This window comes from Myzus persicae, unplaced genomic scaffold, assembly GCF_001856785.1.
Source record: "Myzus persicae strain clone G006 unplaced genomic scaffold, MPER_G0061.0, whole genome shotgun sequence".
In the NCBI taxonomy this organism is placed as follows: domain Eukaryota; kingdom Metazoa; phylum Arthropoda; class Insecta; order Hemiptera; family Aphididae; genus Myzus; species Myzus persicae.
Window position 1 is genome coordinate 21,961 of NW_019103585.1, and position 23,110 is coordinate 45,070.

General features: G+C 28.8%; 1 protein-coding gene across 4 annotated transcripts in view; it reads right to left on the reverse strand.

Moving 5' to 3' along the window:
- LOC111034802 (ras-specific guanine nucleotide-releasing factor 2-like) overlaps positions 1 to 23,110 on the reverse strand; it is a 50,625-nt gene that overhangs the window by 18,355 nt on the left and 9,160 nt on the right. For all 4 annotated transcript variants that reach the window (XM_022316177.1, XM_022316178.1, XM_022316179.1 and 1 more), the window contains exons 3-4: positions 743 to 880; positions 559 to 665 (exon numbers count right to left, since the gene is read on the reverse strand). In XM_022316177.1, coding sequence (XP_022171869.1) covers positions 559 to 665; positions 743 to 880 — 245 coding nt within the window. The remainder of the gene's footprint in view (positions 1 to 558; positions 666 to 742; positions 881 to 23,110) is intronic.

Sequence of the window (23,110 nt, forward strand, 5' to 3'; positions counted from 1 at the left end):
ATATCACTTACATCGTAAATGATATAAATTACATAATAGTTATCTATACTATAAATTATATTCTAACATCGCGATGGGACAATATAATACTTAGCTAAACTATCTTTACACGACTCGCCCATGAACACAGAGCAATTATTATTATGCTCAGTCTGCGTCTTTATCAGTTTGAAAGATAATAATAAACTTAATATAAAAAGGTATCACTAAAAATATATATTATATAATATTATGTTTTTATTCACACTCAAACCATTTACATACACACATCTTTCTTACAATCTGCATGCCTACGCGTTTGTAAATTTCAAAAATTAAAATATATTAATTATCACATGGTGAAAATAATTTACCACTATAAGTTAGTATCTACACGGAATTCGTGTTCACAGTTCCTCAAAATTATCAAGACAGGCATGCCTCATGAGCAACAACCCATGAACAGTCTGCTTTTAAAATCTGACACGGGAAAATGTGTACCGCCTCTGCCGCCCCCTCCCAAAAATGACGTCACTGAGTTAGTCTATTACAAGCCAACTAATCGGTCGTTTATAGTACCTGGCTTGCTTCAAAGCGTTCACCCACGTCTTGCAAGCTGTATCTGACGACGCACGGAACTCGTACTGCCGCATTTGAGGATGGTTGTATGAAATGACGAAACAGTGCTGAGAAAATCGCAAATCACAAAAAGTGAATGAGCAGCGGTCATTAAAATTTAAAAAAAAAAATTCATGTAACTAACCTCATTTTCCGGATGAATTTTCCCGGTGACTTTCGACGTACCGCTGGAGAAATCGAGTTTCGAGCAGTAACTGCCCTCCAACAGTATTACTCCGGACGGCTTATTGCAGCTCTCGTAGTCGTAATAGAACAGTATATTCTGAAATCAAAAATTAGAAATAAAAGCAATGAATAAAATGCATAGGTACCACATTGAATACGATTCCGATGAGTATTAATTATTAAAAATGCCTAGGTATCGTATATTATTTCCACAATATTGTATTTAGCAAATAAAATCAATTGTACAGCGACGACTTCTCTGACAGTCTAACTACTAAACCAGTGATCTATAGTTATTATTATGTATAGGCTTTTATTTATATCGAATCAAAAGAAAATGAAAATCGTTTCGTCGAATCGAATTTGAAAAATAAGTGTGGTTGACGGTTGTAGTATGACTTCCTCGTCAGTATACCATTTAATTGGTCCGCAATTCACTCAGATTCCTATTAAATGCCGTCGATGTTTATTAATAGTGTTCCTAAAAAACTCACTAGATTAATTCTCAGCGAGTAGACATTTTCTCGTTGATGACTGATTTGTGTTTAATAAACGAAAAATCTTCGGTTAATTTTAGTCATTTCTGTTTGCTTTTGGTATAAAGTATAAACGATCGAGTACATTAATATATCGGTAATTTTTCACTAAATATAATAATAATATTATAAACCTAAAAAAAATAGGTCGTCCTTCCGGAAATCCCTACAGGATAAGAGTGCGGTATAGAACAAGACATATAGAACACCAGCTACTCCCAAAAGTATCCATCCTCTTATCCGAAAGAAGACCTATGCTGGCAACAACTTCAAGTGCAATCGAAGTACCAAGATTTTGGTAATCTTATCCTAATAATCCAAACACCAAAAATAATCAATATATCAAATAACATTGACAACCGTGTTACAGTAGTTCTTTTATAAATAATACTCCTTATTATTTGTTTGTTTATTAAATTTAATAAGACTTATCTTATCTTCTCTTTTCTTAAAGACTTGACTTGTGTTTATGACTCATCACCGTTTGTTCGCATTAGTCTAACTGTGATTGTATGACACGCAATATAATAAACAAAAAAATTTTTTACCGTCATTGACGTAGGTGAATGTATAGATACGAAATAGGTAGCTAGGCAAGTAGGAAATTAAAGGTAATTTTCGTCACAAGCATGTCTTAGATACATTGTATAATAGGTAGGTACAATATTTTCCTGTTGAATTCTACTATCTAATTTTCTAGACTTTGTGGATTGCATTTCGTCGAAAAACTAGATTCAAGCTCCAATAAAGATTTAAAAGAAAAAAAAGATTTAAGAGTAGTTTGCTTTCCTGCATATATGCGTACTCGGATGTCGTATATAACATTGTAGTGCAGTATTCGTATAGCTACCACAGTTGCAGGTATCACCTATATATTATATATGGTTATTTTAAACTGACCACTGAGAAAATATTTCACCAAACTAGGCTGCAGGGGTGAAGTGGGCGTACTTTGGCTGGGGCGGGAAAGAAGTCATTTCAAAAGAAATGTATTTTGTTTTAATATCCAGTGTTATATAAAGCCAAAAATAAATGTCAGTCTTGGTTATAATTCATAGTTTTCACTTCTCCTCCACGACCCCTTCCTCCACATCATTTTATTTTTGTCTTTGTAGAATACAAAACTTTACAAACCAACAAACATGTAATCATGTAGGCATGTAATATACTGCAGTGCCTATTTCACCCGACTGCACGCAATCGTCGGTAATATTATGTTTATCAGTAATTTCTTACTGAAACTTTATAATAAAATCAATGGCAGTATTTAGTTGGTGGATGTTAATTTGTGGGCTATCATTGCAGTATTTGGTACACGGATGATTGATAGTTTTCTTAGACACCCATTCAACGATGATTATTATAATAAGATAAACACTTTTGCAGTCTAAAATATGATTAAATGATATTATTGTTGTTTACATTATACAATGTTTGTTTTGTTTTTCTTTTTGCGATATTTTAACTGCAGCTTAAAATACTTACAACCCATACGGAAAAATCATTACCAAGTATTTTTTTAGTTTTAAAATGAATTATTATTGTTATTATAGATAATATGATCATGTGACTGTGTGACGTATCGCCGCACCCCGCAAACCAATCACCCGGGCCAGTTCGTCCATATGGATCTCGCCAATTATGTTGTAATCTAATACATCCGGCATCTGTATATACGTAATATATTACAGTATATTATTATATGCGACGACAAAGAGAAACTATATATCGAGTATTCGAGTTGCTCGGATTAATTCCTTTGTCGTTTATCGTGCAGTCGGGGTTGTCTTAAACAGGTGCAGCAGCGATCTTAAACACCGGTTTATGTATATTATTATTACATAATATAGCTAAACAAATATATATATATATATATATATAAGTACCTCATATCTTACACAGCCTTTGTGCGGGCGTATTCTGCGACGTCAAACGGATAATTAAATAATGGTATTTTGGTCTCGACGAGCAGCACCTACCTATACGATGATATTCGGTGCACGGTTAATACCCCCTTCCCCCTCCACAAGCAAATACAAACACAGACACACAGCCAAAGGTCACCAGTAATTTTCGTCAAAAATCGATATCGGCGAGAGAGACGTAACAAAGCAGGCTTGCAGGTGACGAGACGACCTAGCTATGTAGATTTTGTTGTTTCGAAAACCATTATTGTTTTCTAAAATCAACACGTCGACAAAGGTTTCTTTGAACGAAGACTGGAGCGAATGAGAGATAGAGAGAGGAAGAGAGGGATAAAGAGAGAGTGAGAAGGGATGAAGAGCATAATGAAATGATAATTACTAAAATTGCTCAGACAATAGTTTGTTTTCCGTAAAGGTGTTTGAAAATCTACGAAATTCGTTTTCCGCGAAAACACGATAAGATGGTTTTGAATGCCAAAAAAGATTAAATAATAATAATTATATTGAGCTGCAGGAAAAACGTTACTTTGTAATTTAACGAAATTTACGTATACCTAAATATTATATTATATTACCAATATATTTTGTGTTTGAATACGAAAATACCTACAATGTGTAGGTGTAATGTGTATTGTGAAAAGTTACACACTATAACAATGCAACATTAAAAACAACAATTATAATCATAAAACAGCTATTATTCTATTCACAGCGAAATGTTTATATTCTAGTAGGTTGTCACTTTGGAAACACATGCGTAAGGCGTAACTGTAACTTATTTCGATGCAATAATGGATAGATTCCTAACTTATACTATATAACTATTAGGCATAATTTTGATATCGTTTATTGTATATTATAGACTGTCGAATTATTTTAAATATTGAAAACTGCAAATAATAGAACATTACTAACAGACAATTTGACTAAAATATAGGAAAATCATGAGAATTGTACCCATTCATTATATTGTACGAACAGTAATAAATATTATCAATTTAATATGTTAAAAAATTGTGATTTGTAATTGAACTGAAAATAAAAAAAAGAATAGTAATAATATTACAGACGTTATTCAAACATCAAAATGGAACTAATAGAACTTTTGAGGTGAGCTCTTCCGACACAAAAAAGCAATTTCAGTGACACACAAAAGTGCGGAAAAAAATTGTAGATTAAATATTATATTGCACAGTAAACATTTACACGAGTGACCGCCGGGTTTCTTGTCATTTTTTTTTTAAAAATTCACATTTTGTAGTTAATCAATAACGATATTAACGTGCAAATAGCCACTAAACGATATTAGCTATAATATAACAGTATTTTTTAAATTTTAATCAACAGGAACATTCATATTGCAATATTTATTTACCTGTACGCTAGGTTTTTTCACATCAATACGATTAATTTAAAAATAATTGCCACTAAAACGAGAGAACGCGTTAAATTATTTACTATACAAAAAATAAAATACACACACCTACAGTTTACGTCGATTAGTTTTTATTTTTAGTTTCATATTTTATATCACAATTAATTAAATTAATTAAAACCACAGCGACGAGCCTGTAATCACGATTAGTATTTGATGCGACTGCTGCAGAATGGTTTTCGTGTCCGTCCGAGTTTTGAACTCGACGTCAAACATGATAATTTAGACCGACGTGCACGACGAAGACGAATAATATAAAAATATTATTTTGTATGAGATAGGGAGAAAACGATTCTCATCAACTCGGATATTAACGATAAAATATCGACAATGGAACGTTTATCTATACATAATATAAAACAGCGTCATGGTTCAATAGACTGTGTTTTGTAATTATTTGTCGCCCGAAAAAATTTGAAGAGTTACTTTTTTATAATAATATGATATAATTATATTCAATACCTATGACCGCCTAACCCGGAGTGTTGGGGAAAAAATGAATAAAACATTAAGTGTAAGCTTAAAAATAAAAGAGTTCGGTAAATGACCAAAACGAAATCGGGTAAGTTATAGAGGTACTACTTGTTTGAAATTACCTATTAATTATTTGAATCGAGTACCTATGGCATTCAATAAGATTAATACAAAACTATAAAAGTGTAAAACAAGTGTGTTTACACTTTACAGTGTACCCACAAATAACATCTAGGTCATAGGTAATAAATAAACGGATCCTGACCACACTTAATTCAAGGAAAACTCTGTGCTCGTAGTGAACGGTAGTTTAGCTGTTACTATTTTCATAAGTTATCGACAAAGAATGGTGGTTTAAAAAAATTGTTACAAATAAAATGTACAGTTGATGCCAATTATTATTGATACCACTCATGTTTTCATAACCAACCACTGGTCTCTAGTGGCTTAGCTCTCTTTTCGTCTTCGGGCACACGTCATCATATCGATGGGGTAAGGCCAGTTAATTTTTTTATTATCGATGACTAAGAGTTTATTTTTCTTTTGTAATACAAGGAATGTATACCTTTTTCGATAAAATGGAATAAAATAATATTATGTGCTTCTTTGTAAACTTTAGACCAGCTACATGGTGTGTACACAACAAATGTCATCATTAAAGTAATTATGTGAATTATGGTCAAATAGTCCAATCACACAATCAGTGTACTCAAAATTATCATGGACTTGTACACTGTACCGTTGTTTTGTCATCATTTGTACCTAACCTGCTGATATCTGTCATATGCAATACCAGCTGATGTCAGACCTGTAGCATCGACCTGTCGATATCTGGCCAGCACTTATTGGTGTACATCAACCGACGAAACGATGGGTCGAATCGTTTCAGTTTATAGCACCAAACAGAACATTATTATGTCTTGAAAAGAGTCGAAATAATGTGTGATAATATTATTTTGCTGCAGGGCATAATATGCAAAATGTGTTTTAAATTTTAGACATTGTGCTAAAAATAACGACCAATACCATTGTTTTTTCAGGTGGAAAACCTATGGTAAACATTTCCTTTTTATAGGCCACTTCAAGTTTATGGAAAATTAGCATTAATGGTGTCATATGTCGTCGTAGAAGTAAATATACATTTTACCATTGTAATGTGTTGCATGGCGAATTGTATAGGCAAAATAGCTACATTGCTGTGTTGGAGAATAAAGTATTGATACCGTTCAAATTCGGACACATTATAGATATTTTCTAGAAGGTTCGATATTATGTTATTATTGTCACTTATTAGTGAAAACTGGCAATAGTAAAATGGATATTTTAGTTATATAAATCATTAAATTAGGTAGTTAACTATCAAAACGTAGGTAGGATGTAATGATTAATGTGATGAATTAAAATAGGTATACGTTTTGACCCTATTAAGTTTGAGGAAAATTAACTCTACTTGTTCATTTTTTTTTAAAATTATTTAATTACATTTGAAAAAATTAAAAAACATAATTTGTTACACATTTTATTTGTATAACAACTAACAAGTTTAAAGAAAACTACAAACAATGAGTATAACAACTACATAAGAATATAAGACACACCATGTTATAAAAACTTAAAGTGAATATCAAACGGACTAACGTGTTTTTTTGGATATTATTTGGACAGCTCAGACAAGAAACACCAATGAACACATAACAATATTATTTATAACAGATTTATCTCTTCCGACTCAATAGTTCTAAAATATAAATTATTTATTACTTGTTTAAACTCCCAAAAAATGTTTTTATTTTACCCCATTGTAGTATAATATGGAAATATTATATTTCTCAGAAAGAAAAATACAAAAGCTATTAAAAAAAAAATGTTATGGTAGGTATATTAATATATTAATAAATTACGAATGACGTTTCAATTTAATGTCAAAGGACAGAAATTAATTTTAAATTTGTGTTCTTTGCTTTCAATTTCATATACATAAATATTTACACAAAATTTAAATGAAAAATAGAGAGGAAAAAAGTTCAAGGCGTAATAATATTACAACGTATTGATGGGAAAATATTATGCATTATTCTAAAAACTTTGTGTATATATGACACGTTCTTCAGATGTGTTTTTATTTTTTTATAATTATTTTATTTTCACTATTTTCAGTTATAAAAAATAATATCTACATTTTAATGTATAGATGTTCTAAATCTGAATAATAGTTCAAAATATGAAACGGATCGAAAAAGAATTCGGTATTAAAAACATTTAACACATAATTAAAAGTAATAACAAAACGTAGTGAAAAAAAAGTAATTATACATTTATCAATTCATTTGTATAATAACAATTATATTCTAATTAAGTGTTAACATGATACTAATTACTAACGTGCCGTGGGTATACCTACCTCATTATTTAAAAATATGCGTTTTTATAATTGCCTGCAGTAATTAATATGCGAATAATTACGACTCGTCTGGTTAAGAACACCGGCACTTAGGTAATAAAAAAAGAGGGTTGTGTTATGTACCACCTGAAATAAATATTATTAATTTAATACAATTGTTTGAAGTTAAACGTATTTTTTCAAGTAACGTTCGTGATATAAGTATAATATTTGCTTGATTGATGGTTTGTTTTTTTATCATAAAACAACAAAAAGAAAAACAATTGTAAATTTATTTTTTTTTTAGATTTGTAAAAGTGGTTCTTACGCCATTACTCAGACAAGAGTCAATCAGACAGAAATAAAAATAATAAAATGATGGAAAAAATAATAATTATTAAATATTATTATACATAATGTAATATACTGAAATAATAATAATAACCAGCGAGAAATGTAAGGAAAATAATCGATTTTGTAAAACAGGTACACGGAACATCTATTTATTATGTACAAGTACGACGACTAAGCTATTAAAAAACTATTTTAATTATGTACAGTTTCGTGTTAATCAAAATCAGATACCCAATCCACTCGGTGCTTATTAAAATTCACTAAAGTATCTCGGATTCGATTAAATTAACATAGAGTTTCGATGAACCATCAGTTTAATTGAGTTTCCGCTCATAAATCATAAAATAATTACTATCATATTACCCTCGAATATAAAATAAAATATTTCCATAATGGACATAGTAAATTAAAAACAAATTTGGTTATGGAATACTTAATTGACTTGTATACGCCACGTAGTTTCGAAATAGTTATAATTTGATTTGCTACCGGTCGTGTCTCCAATAATAATAATAATAATAATAATAATAATAATAATAATAATAATAATATATTATGATAGAAAATATGATGAAGGCATTATGAAATCATAATAATTATTAGCTTTATCAAAATATATAATACATATTATAGCAAAGTCGCTAGTGGAAAGAATGCATTTTAACTGGGTTTATTAAGTACTAAAATGCTAAAATTTGTAACGATATAAGGGCCTACTTTATGTTGACTCGCATTAAAAATAATATAAAAGAAATACTTCTGTAATCGTTGTAAGAAGTCGCAATACCCTACATAATATGGGTGTTGTTATTAAGAAATCGTCTAACCTTTTCTACGCACATTTCGATTAAACATCGAACATTTTTTTTCCGTCAATATTTATTAGAATTATTTTGTAATAAAAACTATTACAAGTTTTTGAGAACACATTTTGCGGGCAACAGAGTATAGTTTTTTATATCAAAATTACACTACGTGTGTGATTATAAATAAAAAATTATAATATAATATAGTAGGTACTACTGTAGAGTATAAAATACATAAATACCTAAAGGAGGTGCACATTCTTTTCGCGGTGAGAATAGCTTATTAAAACGATTTGGAATATTTTTCGAGCCCTTTAAATGTCTCGTTCGACATATTCGTGTCCTGTGAATCAGGAATAGACGACTACTATTATAGTCGTTTGTTTAACTGTGATACGATTTACGTTTACGTCTACGACGACGTGGTGAATAGTATGACGTGTTGCTCGTGTCAACTAATTCATTATATTTGGTGTAGAACTACGGTTCTAATCGTTTGATAGTCGCTGGAGGTAGATTTCAAAAAAACGAATGACCCCTCAACTATTTATCACGTACAGTTGAAAGTCTAGAGTTTAGACACACTACTACACGAGTCGATTTGATTTCGACGTTATAATACAGTTCGATCGGTCGGCGCATCGCTGCAGACGTTAAAGTGATCCCAAACTACCCAAAGTCCGACATTTTCGAGGCAATTCTATACGACCCACAGAGTAAGTGGGGACCCATATGACCTGCTGGTACACAGGCACAAACCATAATTAAATCGAGACTTTTCAAATTCGAATAAACGTTTACGATTACGCAGGCTGAACACGCGTGTCCACGAACGTAATATGTATGGACATTTACACGGAACGACGTCCAGTAACAGTATTATTATAATATGTAACTAAATAATTGTATACCATTAGATATTATAATCTAACAAAATATTGTATAGGAGCTCGTAATTAAAACAAAACATCACGGTGTACGTGACGACACAATATTATGTTAATGATACGGAAATAATCCAGGGCGTTGTTTAATTTAATTTAATTATACTTTTTTAGTGGTTCTACCTGTAACGCTTAAACGGTATAAACGAAACAGTATATCGTTACAATTAAACCAGGAAAACTCGCGTTTAATTAGGCGTAGGTACGTCACTACACAGCTGCGCTCACAGCTCGCCATGGCGTGTATTTATTAATATACCTGCAGTCGAATAAAATAATATTCAACTTGTATTTACCACTTACCAACATTATACGTGGTAATGTTACCTACGCGTATTGAATATCTGCAGTGCGGAACGAGACATGGCACTGCGGCCGTTATCGAAAATGACTTGAACAACAAGTGCACTGCAATTATGTATGACGGCGTGAACGACAAGCTATACCTATTCGCGATTGATCGTCGAAAAAAATTAACGCTCGTACAAAAAACTGTTATTGACAATACTGAATGCGTCCGAGTGACGTTCGCCCGAATAATATGAGTATTATGTACGAGGTAGGTCACAGTTCACTGTAAATATAAATTATGTTGTTCTGACGAGGCTCAATGTACACGAACGTCGAAAGTTTGAAACACACTACCCTAAATCAACATTTTTTCGATGCGGCATCGGTGTTATTATTGCTAGGTATCGTGCATATTATCAGAACGTATTTTTATTGTTGTGAACAATAAATTTAAACATTATTTAGCAATAACAAACCAAAATTTGATTTATGCTTTGTCTGTCACTATATATAGAGATTAGCCAAACAGAAAAGCCATTAAGAGACTGCAATTCTAGGTTGGGGGTTCATAAACAATCGCTAAACATGTTATAAATTATTACAGTGATCTTATGTTCTCGAAAACATGATTTAATGTTCCATTACATTTTAGAGGACCATTAAATTATTATTCGTTGTTATATGCTATAATTATTGTGCTACAGAATATTTTATACAGAATTTACATTTGATCATCTGATCTGACCACTAAAGGAACCTTTAGGGTATGGGTGTGAAGTATAATTATTTTTGGATTTTTTATTGGAGTATAAAAGTCATAGTTTAAAAAAGGTTCCTGTGACCTGGTACGATTGTTAGCAACGTGTTGGTTACGTATTATGTAAACTTAACATTCTATTGTAATGTGGAACGTATTAGTTTGTAATGTTGTTTCCTGATATTCATTACACTGTTAAAGTAATTATTTAGAAATTCTTACCTAATTTTTCATTTTATGTTTCAATATTAAAAAATGTATGGTTCTGTGGTAATTTTTATATTAAGCAATATACCTAGGTACCTATTATTTATTTTAATTTAAAACGATGAAGTATATATTATGTCCATGGTCGCGATGCAGGTACACGCCTTGGGTAATTAATAATGATAATTAAATTGTCCGAGTAAGGATCACATGCAGTGGCTCAGTGACATGATTTGGGTAAATCACACAGTGTCTTAGCCTAGGTCTGAATGTCTGGTAGAACTATCTGAAATCATGGTCACAAATAGACGGCAGGGCCCCAAATTAAATTTGTAACGTGTATACCACTCGGGTTAAAAATATATTATTGGGTGGTACAATTAATATAGTTTTGGAATCCAATATGTCGTTGCAGAGCGCATATAAAATGTGTGCATGAAGAAGAAATACTGTGAAACACAAGCGTTCATTACATTAAATTATTAAAAAAAAATATTATGATTGTTAAATGAGTTTACGATATTACTTGATACATCCGGCTGTATGGGGTGGGGGATGGGTCAGTGGTGTATTTATGGTGAGTGATGAAGTTCAACACCTTCCTCCCCCATAACCACCCCTCTAGATATTACTCACTAACACTATATGTAAGAAAATTGTAAGAACATTTTTTGTTTTTAAATTATACTATTACAGTGAGAATAATATTAGTAAGCAAAATTGGGTGGCATACTTGACTGAAAGGCCGGCTAGTGCTATTCGTCAAGTATACAATAGTTTGGATCAGACAGAAAATGTTGTGTCGTTTTTATTTCAAAGAACTCCTAATTCCTCTCAGTCTCGATCGAAGATTAAAACGTTCACATCGAAATTATGGATATAATTAATGATTGTTGACATAAATACTAAAATACCTGTATATTTTATCATCAAATTATTTTCTAGAATTGGGGTTTTTATTTCATTCCAATAGTTAATTGTCAAGGTCGATATACATATTAGTGTGAATTAAACTGATGGTCAATATTATAGATTTTGACCAACCAATCGCATAGTTTGCGATTTATTGTAGGCGAAGTAATTTCAAATTTGTTGTGACCCTAAAGAAACCATACAAAACCATAATAATATTATGATGTATTTTGTTTTAAATGATACGTATATCACAGGTGTATTTAGGTTTATTTTTATATATCATTAATCTACATCATTATATAAAATGTTTTATGATCAGGTAATTTAGTCTATGCCCTATCCCACCCTCGTTAAATATTCTGAAACGGACTCTTGTCAAAGGATTCTTGTGGAGATCAAGTATACCAATGATAACAGACTTATCATTTCGTGGTAACTAAATGCCATCATATACTCCCAACATTGTTGTTTATATATGGCTACTACAGGACAAGAAAACGATGACGTGCACACTTTTGTGAAATAAACGTCCGAAAGTATAGGGTTGTTGCCGAGTCGTGTCTGCTTTTTTCCCTTCCTCTCCGCCGGCGCGGCTAATCACATAATAATAATGACACATCATATATATTAATACTCTCTTTGTAGTTTGTACCTACCTAAATACATATGTACATAATATACGTCGTATCCTCCGTTTTCTCTATTCTCTGGTTTGTGGACGTCAGCGCATCCTTTAATCATGTCAAACGACCACGTACGTAAATCCTCCACTTGAAATACCCCTCGTCCACAGCTGTATATTACGTGAATAATGTTAAACATACCTAATAATAATAATGATGATAATAATTATAATTCTGATGACGACAGCGATACGACTGCAGGGCACGTTTAATACGTCCATTTCGACTGAGTGTGTTTGATACATATATATTGTACCTAACCATAAATCTGTTTGCGTTTTATAATGATTTCAAACATTTGTCTGCAAATGTCTCAAATGAATACCATGTATGAACTGCAATAGGTGTATACTATATAATATCATAACAAATTGAGAATGTGTTTCACGGAACGACCAGCAAAAAAATAATACGTAATAAGTAGACTCACCCCTTTTTTTTCTTTAATAATGCAGTTTTTTAGAATTAGAATTTGAGATTTTTTAAATCAACTTAAAAAACAAATTTTCAAATTCTTGAAATTTTTTGTGCTGCTTAAAGAGTGTCCTGAGGAGATACAAAATTCTATTTTTCAAATGAGAACCCCCCTTTTCAACTGTAAATTATTCAGAGGATAACTTTCCACAAAAATGTAACGTATTAAATTCAAAGTTCGTAGGAGTAGTTTTCGAGTTATTTAACTTTGTGTTCAAAGGATAAAAAGTCCATGGTATTGGGCTTATAATATATTGATGCTGCGGTGGTTTGAAAATATTAGATTAATATTTTTGTATTTATCAATCAACATAAATAATTTGTAAAAATGCGGGCCCAAGTATAATCATTACTAATTTCAATATTATTGTTTTTTTATGTTTCCTTATAACTATTTTTAAGGACTACTATCATTAGTACAAACTACAAACAGTTTAATAATTAATAGAAACTATTCTTTCAAATTTTTAACTAGGTAATCAACATTTTCAAAAAAATGATCCACCAAATAATTTAAACTAAAAAAAGGGGTTCTCATTTGCAAAACAGAAGTTTGTACCGTCACAAGACACTTCTTAAGTAGTACAAACAAATTCAAGAATTCGAAAATATTTGACTTTGTGTATATTAAAAAAATTCCAAAAATTAGAATTCGAAAAAATTAATTATTTAAGGAAAAAATAAGGGTGAACATGCTTGGTGAATCACCCTCTACATCACTATAGGTTGTTACAGTATTATAGGCTGCAGGAGTGCAGGACAATATTACATATGAAAATCTTCAGGTAAAAGGCTTTGAGAGAACGGCGTTTACGTCATTAAGTGCTGTAAGGACAAACAAGACAAATGTTAAATAATAGTTTTATTGTAGTTGAGCAGAATAAAATGATATATTTCTGGGTATTTCTGCTTCAGAAACTTTATTACAAAGAGTGATTAAATAATTTTTAATTAATGAAATGATAAACTTATTTTTTGTCCACGTAAATTTAACTTTCATAAAATATATAACTATCACATCGAAATCAAAATTTAGGTCAATTAAAACAAACAACTCGGAGACTTAAATTAAGACGAGTGATTTGGTCCGCATACAACTGTTAACATCTAAAGTCGAATAATTATAAGCAATAACTGAGCAACCGATGGAGAATTGATCGATTTCAATTATTTTGACTCTGTGGAGAGGTGTGCACAGTGTTAAGTGAAAAGGCAAAATGGAAACGACGTATTTGTATTATACTCTACGTACCTACAACTGGAAAGACCGTTTATATATAATTTTATTGAATAGACATTACAGTGATAATATTGTTCTTTGATTAGTTGTAAAAATTTCCAATTGTTAATTCGATTTCTAGTACAATTATACGAGTTTATACGTGTGCATTTAACGGACTCGGGACAATAATTGTAATTTTGAACAGATTTTTTTGTGAAATAGTATTTAATATTCCGCGTATAACAGCAAGTTAAAAAACAGTTAGCTATGTGTTGTTTGATAACCCAATTAACGACGTAAATGTTCATATTAAATGTATACCTAGGTAATATAATTATTAGGTACATAAGTTATTACATATTATCATAAACATTATGGTTATGAAATAATATTAAGGAGCCTCCCGGTCCCAATGTAATTTTGTCCATAAAAATACACTCTACAGGAATAATGATCCTGGTCTGTAGAATCAACCAAATTCGATATTTTTTTTTAAAGCTAATATATAGAGTAATATCCTACAAGTCACATTGAACTCCGTTTTTCAATATTTTATTATTTTAATCTCAATCTTTATAATGTGTAGTAAAAAATAATACAATTTTAAGCTTTTACTGACAAATTATATTATACCATTATTTGAAATAAAATAAAAAATCAGATTTTATAGAATTGTGGACAATTTGAAAAACCAGCAACGGGCCCATAACCAACGAATCGCAACAAAATCTAACAGGTCGACGAACGAAAAAAAACAATAAAAAATTCTTCCTCCCTGAGGAATTTTCTCTCCTGCGTGTATACTATTATACATAAACTGCAAATGATAATTAATCCTTTATCCGGTGATATACTTCCGATTAGGGTGGTTCAGGACTTCAAGAGACACCAAGAAGTATACCATATATATAGCGCACACTACACCACATTCGAGTAAGTTTAAGTTTTCATAGTTCTGAAACTAATTACTTAATATTACACTAATCATCTTATGTTCTCATCTACAATATTATCAAGCGTATGATACATTGGTACGTACAATATTAGATACATAATATACATAGTCCGTGATTAAAAAAAAGACTGTCGACGACATTTTTAGAATACAATTGCAGAATGCGAGATTAACAAACAGAACTAAAATTATTATTGATAATGTAATAATCAAATGTTTATAAAACTAAATTGAAAGCTTTATTTAAAATAGTTATAAAAACAAAAGAAAATAAGTAACAACTATCAAATAAATCAAAACATCAGTAGTTGAAATTTAAATTGTTGTATATTTATTTATGTTAAACGGGCGTTGCATTTAAATTTTAAATATTAAACTTCTGAAGTATCTACTTGTAAGTTGTAACCGTATAGAAACCTTTTTTCGTTACAGTTTGGATACCTACTGACTGTCCGAGATGTAATTTATTTTTATCTTATTTAAAAAATTATACCTGAACATAATCTAATGACATGCAGATTAGAATTTGCATCTCTGAAAGAACATTTATAAATAATATATTGTAACACACACCTTTTAACTTTTAATCGCATAATTTTAGAGAGAAATCAATAATATATTAAAACTGGGCAGTAATATTTTATTTATATTTTTACTTTGCAAAAACACGTAGTTTGAAAAAACAAATATAAAAGTTGAAAATATATAATATTATATTTAATGCAGGTTATTGTACCTACTTGAAATGATATAAAAATATTGAACACATATTATATTATAATTTATAACTAAAACCTAATTCCGAAAAAGGAGAACGTATTTCATAAGAATATAAAACTTAATACGCATAGATATAACTACTATAATAATATACCTAAGCATAAATAAATTACATCTTTCTTATTATGTACATTGCTTATTTGAGTAGGGTTGGTATTCATAATAAGCTATTTCCCTTGGTTATTTAAAATATGGCAAAACATTTTGGTGAATGCAAAAAAAATGTATAAATTAAAATACATTTTTAATAAATAAGTAATTATCATTATACTAAACTAAATAAAACATAATGTTTCCAAAAACAAACACTCTGTTACTAAGAAAGAGGATGAAAAATATGACTTCTTAAATATTAAAATTTATATTATTATGTGCCTGTTTTTATCCCAAGATTGATCACAAAATAATTTTCTAATTTAATGGTAAAGAAATAAATATTATAAAGTTAAGTATGTGACACTAATATATAAAATATAGTTTTAAATGTTACACCCTTTATTAAGTATGGTCATTTTTGGAATTTTTTCTCTCATATATTTTGAAGCCATAACAAAACAACATTTTTCAGTTTGTGAGCGAGACGATGAATGTAATGATTTTACAATGATGCGTAGGATTTATTGTAGAAAAGATGCTTCGTATTAATTTGACTTCAATATCGTTTCTGCTATAAAATATTTATCTTGTTGCTACTTGGGGGATGAAAAAAAAATTTATTTTTTAAGATAATGAAAAAAACTAAAACAAATAAAGGGAGAAACGGGGATTTTTTTAGTTTAAAATTTTTGATAAATCGATTTTCTTATTTTATTTTAATTCAAAAATTAATAGCTAAAAATACTTAAATAATTACTAAATGGTTATATTAGAATTTTATAATATATACTTATGGTATAGTTTTTAAATTATTTTGCATATTTTTGAGCTACCTTTTTATATACATTTTAAATTTTTGCTGAGTCAAAAAACTGGAAAATTTAATTAAAGGTTCCTCATTAGTTTTAGAAAAATTTATTTTTTTATGTTAGATTGAAGTTAGAATTTTGACAAAATTTGTTAAATTCAATTGCAAATTATTTTTTAGTTAAAAATGAATTAATAGTTCAATTTTTATAGCTAAGTATTAAAAACTTAATACAAGATTTAATTTTATACAACGAAATTATTCAGACTATTCAACGATAAGGAAATAATTAAGAAAAATTATAAATTGAAAATGTGAGCTATTGTAACAATTAAATATTAATAATATAATAAATGCCATGTTTTTCGCAAAAAATAATTAAACTAATCGTATTACTAATAGTAAAATATATTACTTATATATTAAATATATCATAAAATATACTTAGTTTTGTAGTCTGGCAAACCGTCTTGATTCAGAATCGGTTTTCGTCTGCAATGATTATTATTGAATTCAAATTGAACACATATTATATTTCAGTGACTTACTCAATGACGAGGTACACTCGACACCTACTTTGCGCCCTCTCGTTTTTTTTTGTTTACTGTATTTTTACAGTTATAGTTAAGTTTTCTTTTTTGAATGACAGCATATACTTTTACTGAAAACTTCAGTACATAAAAATCAAATTAAATAACAAGTTTTTAAAGGGATGGCGAGGAGAGGGGTGGACTTCTCACATTTTGCAGGGTAGCTTTGTGCCACTCCAAGCCGCTCATCAAAACTTTAAATACAAATAAATTATACTTATTAACTACTCGTTCGGTATTCGATTTGTGTACAGCAAAATTCTCAGAAAAATATTCTGCTTTGAAATATGAATTTGAAAATGCTATCATTCAAAAAAGTAAAAACCTTATAAAAAATTATAAAGATAAAAATATGATTTTTTCTTTAATAATGTTGTTTTTTAATTACTTCAAATATTATGCCAGAAAAATATTTCCGAAAATGTATTATTTACTTTTTGAGAAAATTAGTGTTTACCTTTAAAAGAATCTCTTTCTATAAACTGTTGTCTTACCAAAACGTATTTTATATTATTGTGTCGCAAATTCGTATAAATGGTATACTTTATTCACTGTAGACGATTAATCGATAGAGCTTAATATACTGAGATAAACATTGTGGGGATTATGTTGTCAGTGACACTGTTGTTTTTCTGTATTAAATTTTAAAAAAACAGAACTGAAATAGTCATTTATTAAGAGGAAACGACGAAAATGTACACAAAACGTTAAAGAATGTGAAGCGAATGGTTTTTTTTAAGTCTCATAGTCACATAAAAATTAATAATTAAGTATCCTAATCACAAAAACTAGTGATGAAAGCAAGTTCTCATCAGTTGGTTTTTCAAGTATAATTTATGATCCAAAACTTGATTTTATTTTTTAAATATATTTCCTGAATTAAAAATAAACTTATATAAACACAAAAATGCTATAAAAATAGTATTATATAAATAAATATATAATCAATATGAATACCTTTATGAATTATGATATTATAATACACCAGAGCTTTGAAATATTTATGTGGTCATAGTTTATATTATTACCTATACATAATTAATAATATTAGGTATAACAAAAAGACCTCCAAATTAAAAAAAAATCAAGAGCATAATATATATGAAGGTCCTGTGAGCTAAAAGCTTACATATTTCACTACTAATATCGACACATTCAACTGAAATTCAATCAACACATATTACATGAGTCTATACCACTCCAATGACGCCAATGTCGCCAACGCGTCGCTAAAAGATAGGTTGTTAATTTTCTTATATTATTATCTACAATAATTATCACTATTAGTATTAACTATATAGGTACTCAAAATTACCTTGTATTATACATCATTGTCTTATCACTATTATTATTACGCCCATTATGTTATAAAAAAAAAGAAACAAACTGTACAACTATTAACATTATATCCATAGATGAATTTATAGCAAGCTGGGCAAGTCTTATTTTAAATTTGAATAAAAAAATTGTAATAAATTAATATTTGCACTTGCACGGCAGTTGTACGCTAATTAAATTGAAAAACTTCGTTCGATATTATGTAATAAATTCATTTTAATAAATTCCAATGCGCTACACATTGTACATGACGTATGAATTTTCCTTACGAGCCCCACTGTAGTTGTACCTACCTATTGTATGGTCGGTATTAACGCTGTAGAGTGCACTCTTTATGTAGAACATAAAAGAAAGCCAGCTAAGATATAGGAAATGATGTGGACCACAACCGTACCCCGCGGAACGCATAAAAAGTAAATGTTACACGGGAAATGTATTTTTTGCGAAGTAAAAAACACGGTAAGTACCTATCTACACGGAGATGGAAATTATTGTTTGACGTAAATTGAAAAATGAATATACAGCTACATAATATAAATTGTTTATGGAAATCGGATAATATTTGTGAGTTTTTATTTATTTTGTATCAGAAAAATTCATCTCAAAATCCAAAGTTAAACAGTTAAGTAAAATAATATTACATTTTAATAGAAAGTATGCATGTAAATAATTAGGTACTAAAAACGCAATTTATATTTTCAAATGAAATCGTATTGATAATGAACGTATACCGCTTATACATATATTTATACTATGATATATGATATGTAAGTACCATATCTAGCTGTTTAATAAAAATTCAGTATTTGTTTTAAATTCTAAACAAATTTAGATTTAATTTACACAGCATTATTTATTCGTTTTTATATCATCATACATAATATTAACTCAAATGCATAACAACTTAAAAACTAGGGACTTTTAAAAAAAATGTTCTGTAAATATTTAAAAACTTAAAATTGTTTTAATTTAATATCAAAGAAAACATTATTATTTTGTATAATGATTTAAATTTTGAGGGGTTCTGAGGTAGTGATATTATCCTGTGGAAAACTACCGCAGTAAGCCAATTACTAGTGTGCACTCCACTTCTCAGAACATTAAATGTTCAATACTCGGTATTTATTTATGAAAGTTTACACACAAAAATATTTGGTTTTGAAAAAATAAATGTTATCGAAAAAAGTAACACCTTAAAAAATCGTTGAGAGAAAATATATTTTTTATAAAATATAGTGTTTATTCGTATTATCACAATATACAAACATAATATTATACGTAGAAACTTAAAGAAAATGAAAATTATCTAAGAAAGGAGTCTCATTTGATAAAATATTATATTATTGTATTTCTTTAGAATTGTTAAAAACAATTATAAAACTTTTACTATCAGAAATCTTTTTGTATATTAAAATATTTATGCAACACTATTCCAGATCTAAACAGTGTATACATAGACATATTGTAGTATTGCATAATATGATTCAACCATGAATTATACATACATATTATATAAAGATAATTATTAATATTTGTTTTTACATTTTGTACATTTTATATTTTGTAAAGAAAATGTCTATGAAGAATTTGGGTTTTTCGTTAAGTAGGTACCTATATATTTTATTCGTAATAAATATGTCGAAGTTTAGACCATTGATAGACAGTTTATAAAATTAAGTAATAATTACATGTTTGATAATTGCTTGTTTAAACTTTCAGTTGTATAAAATACGAAAAACTGAATTATTTACAATGTTTCTCTTGAAATTCCTAAATTCGGAATTCGATAGCGCCCTACGTTTATATCTGTATATAGGTACCCACCACAATTCTTAAACACTCTAAACCGTTTAACTGTTTGTGATTTAAAAAAATATTCGTGATTAATTTTAAACATTATAAATATAGTTACGTTAGTGAATTTCCTTGCCCTAAATTGTACGAAAATAAAACAATATATTAAAGTAGGTATAAACAATGAACTGACGATAATCATTTAATTAGACAAACATGTATAATATATACGGCATTATAAGTTATCCAATATATTATAATGTCTCGAAATTTCTGTAGTACTTAAGTTAATACATAAATACCTACTTAAATAACCTGTACTGGTATAAAGTACCAATTAATTTTTGATAACATAATAATAATTTAAAGATAAAAAATACTCATTGATATTATTACTTTATTTGATTTTATTGTTGAGAATACTTGAATTAAATTAAAAGCTCAGCACTTAAGTCACAAGTCACAGTAAAAGAATATAATTATTTATTAAAAGATATAATAAAATAAAATAATATATTATATTAAGTGGATCTATAAAATATAAAGATGTTTTTTCGTCTAATGTTCTTAACAAGACAACCGGAGTCAAATTGCTATGCAAAATACTTTTGGGAATTACCTTCATTATTAAAGTAATGAAATATTATAGCAATTTAAATAAATAAATAAATTACTACGAAACTTTTTCGTTGATCAATAGAAACCCGACACTATATGGTCCGATGTTAAAAATGTTCTCCCTTACAGTTTTCTTTTAATGCACACAAATATATGTACATATATTTTTTTAATGAAGAAATCATAAAGTGTCGTGTATACTGCAATGTTACTGCAGTGTATACATTAAAACTCCTTTAAAATATTAAAACGTTTTGAAATAGTAAACTATGCTATGTTGTTCGCAATTTAAAAAATGAAAAAGCGGGTAAGTGGGTAATACTCTGCTTTAGAGACTATAGAGTCACTACAGTGAACGTGTTAAATTTGAATTCAATAATGATTGTTTATGAAAAACGTTCTGATCGAAGGTCTATCAGCCTCTATAGTACTACTAAGTAAATTGTATGATATAGTGATTAAAATGACTATTGATTTTACCATGAGGTACTTTCTTTTTTTTTGTTAAATATAGAAAAAAATAATGGAAATTTTGTATAAAATTTAAAAATCATAGATATACACAGACACATTTTTATAAATTTCTAATTAGAAATAATTTGCCATTTTAGTGATTTTGATTAATTTTGTCAACATTTTAAATTCAAACGCTCATAAAAATTATTGTAAATTCATGCTCAACTTTTTTTTTAATTTCCACTATCACCAATTTCCAATATTTCCATCATTATGAGGAACTTTGTATAACATTTTCAAGTTTTTTGATCAAACCTATAATTTTTTTTTGACAATAGTTTTTAAAAAAACTAATACAACTCGACATTTTTGTGTGCTTAAAAATAACTCAAAAAGAATTGAAATAATTTGAAAATTGTATAGGCATGGTAATTGCTTTTATGAACATATTTTAGTGAAAATGTCATGTATATAAGGTTTTTTCTATATTTACACTAAAAAACAATATCGGTTTTTTTTAGAAAAGTGGGGTTTTCTCAGGGTAAGTCTTTATTTGTTTTTCTTGATGCTTTTTAAAACTTTTGGGAATTTTTTACTTTTTACTCCCTTAAGTACCGGCTAGATTCACTTTCCTACCACAAAAGATGCTGTTGAAGAAAATCGAAACATTTTTAGTGTCCCAAAGGTGATGACAGGCACAAAAACCCACTTCAGTGTAAAATCAATACATTTATCACTCCGATCAGAATCTAAAATTATATACACACGACCAAAAAAAAACGAATTAAATATAGTTTTAAAAAAAATTGAGGAATTTTCTGTTCGGTATATTGCAGGTGTCAAGTGTATCTTATCATTGAACTGGTCGCTGTAATGGGTGTGTTCAATTTTGATTCAATTCTATACTACTGCGTACCTACCAAAAACGATTCTGAGTGGTATAGCTATACGTCTATATTACCAAATATATTACCAAGTATATTATAATATATATTCATTCTTACTATTTTTTATTTTATATAGTAATACGGCTGGTTGAATTATTTTTTTCCCGAAAAATCGCATTTCTTAAAATATTATCAATTAAAATAAATTATAATATATTATAGGTAATATCATTTGTTATTGTTATTAACTTTTGAGCCAACACCGATTTATAGAAGAACGGTGTGAATAAGTTAATTGGATACCATAAAATAAATCAAAATGTTTTGAATATATCATTGTATATTTTATAAAATATAATATATGGAACAGTTCCAAGTTTCTGCGAAAAATTGACTTTGAATTAGAAAAGAGTGAATATATTGTAGTTATTCTTCGTTAGGGTATTCAATTTCCTCATCATTTGAACTTCAAAGTTTATAAGACATCGAGCCTACTTACATTTTATATTTTTAAATTGGAATAACAATAACGCGAGTTCGATTTTTTTCACATTTTAAATATTTTTTACCAAAACTAAATATTGTTATCAATACCTACAAAA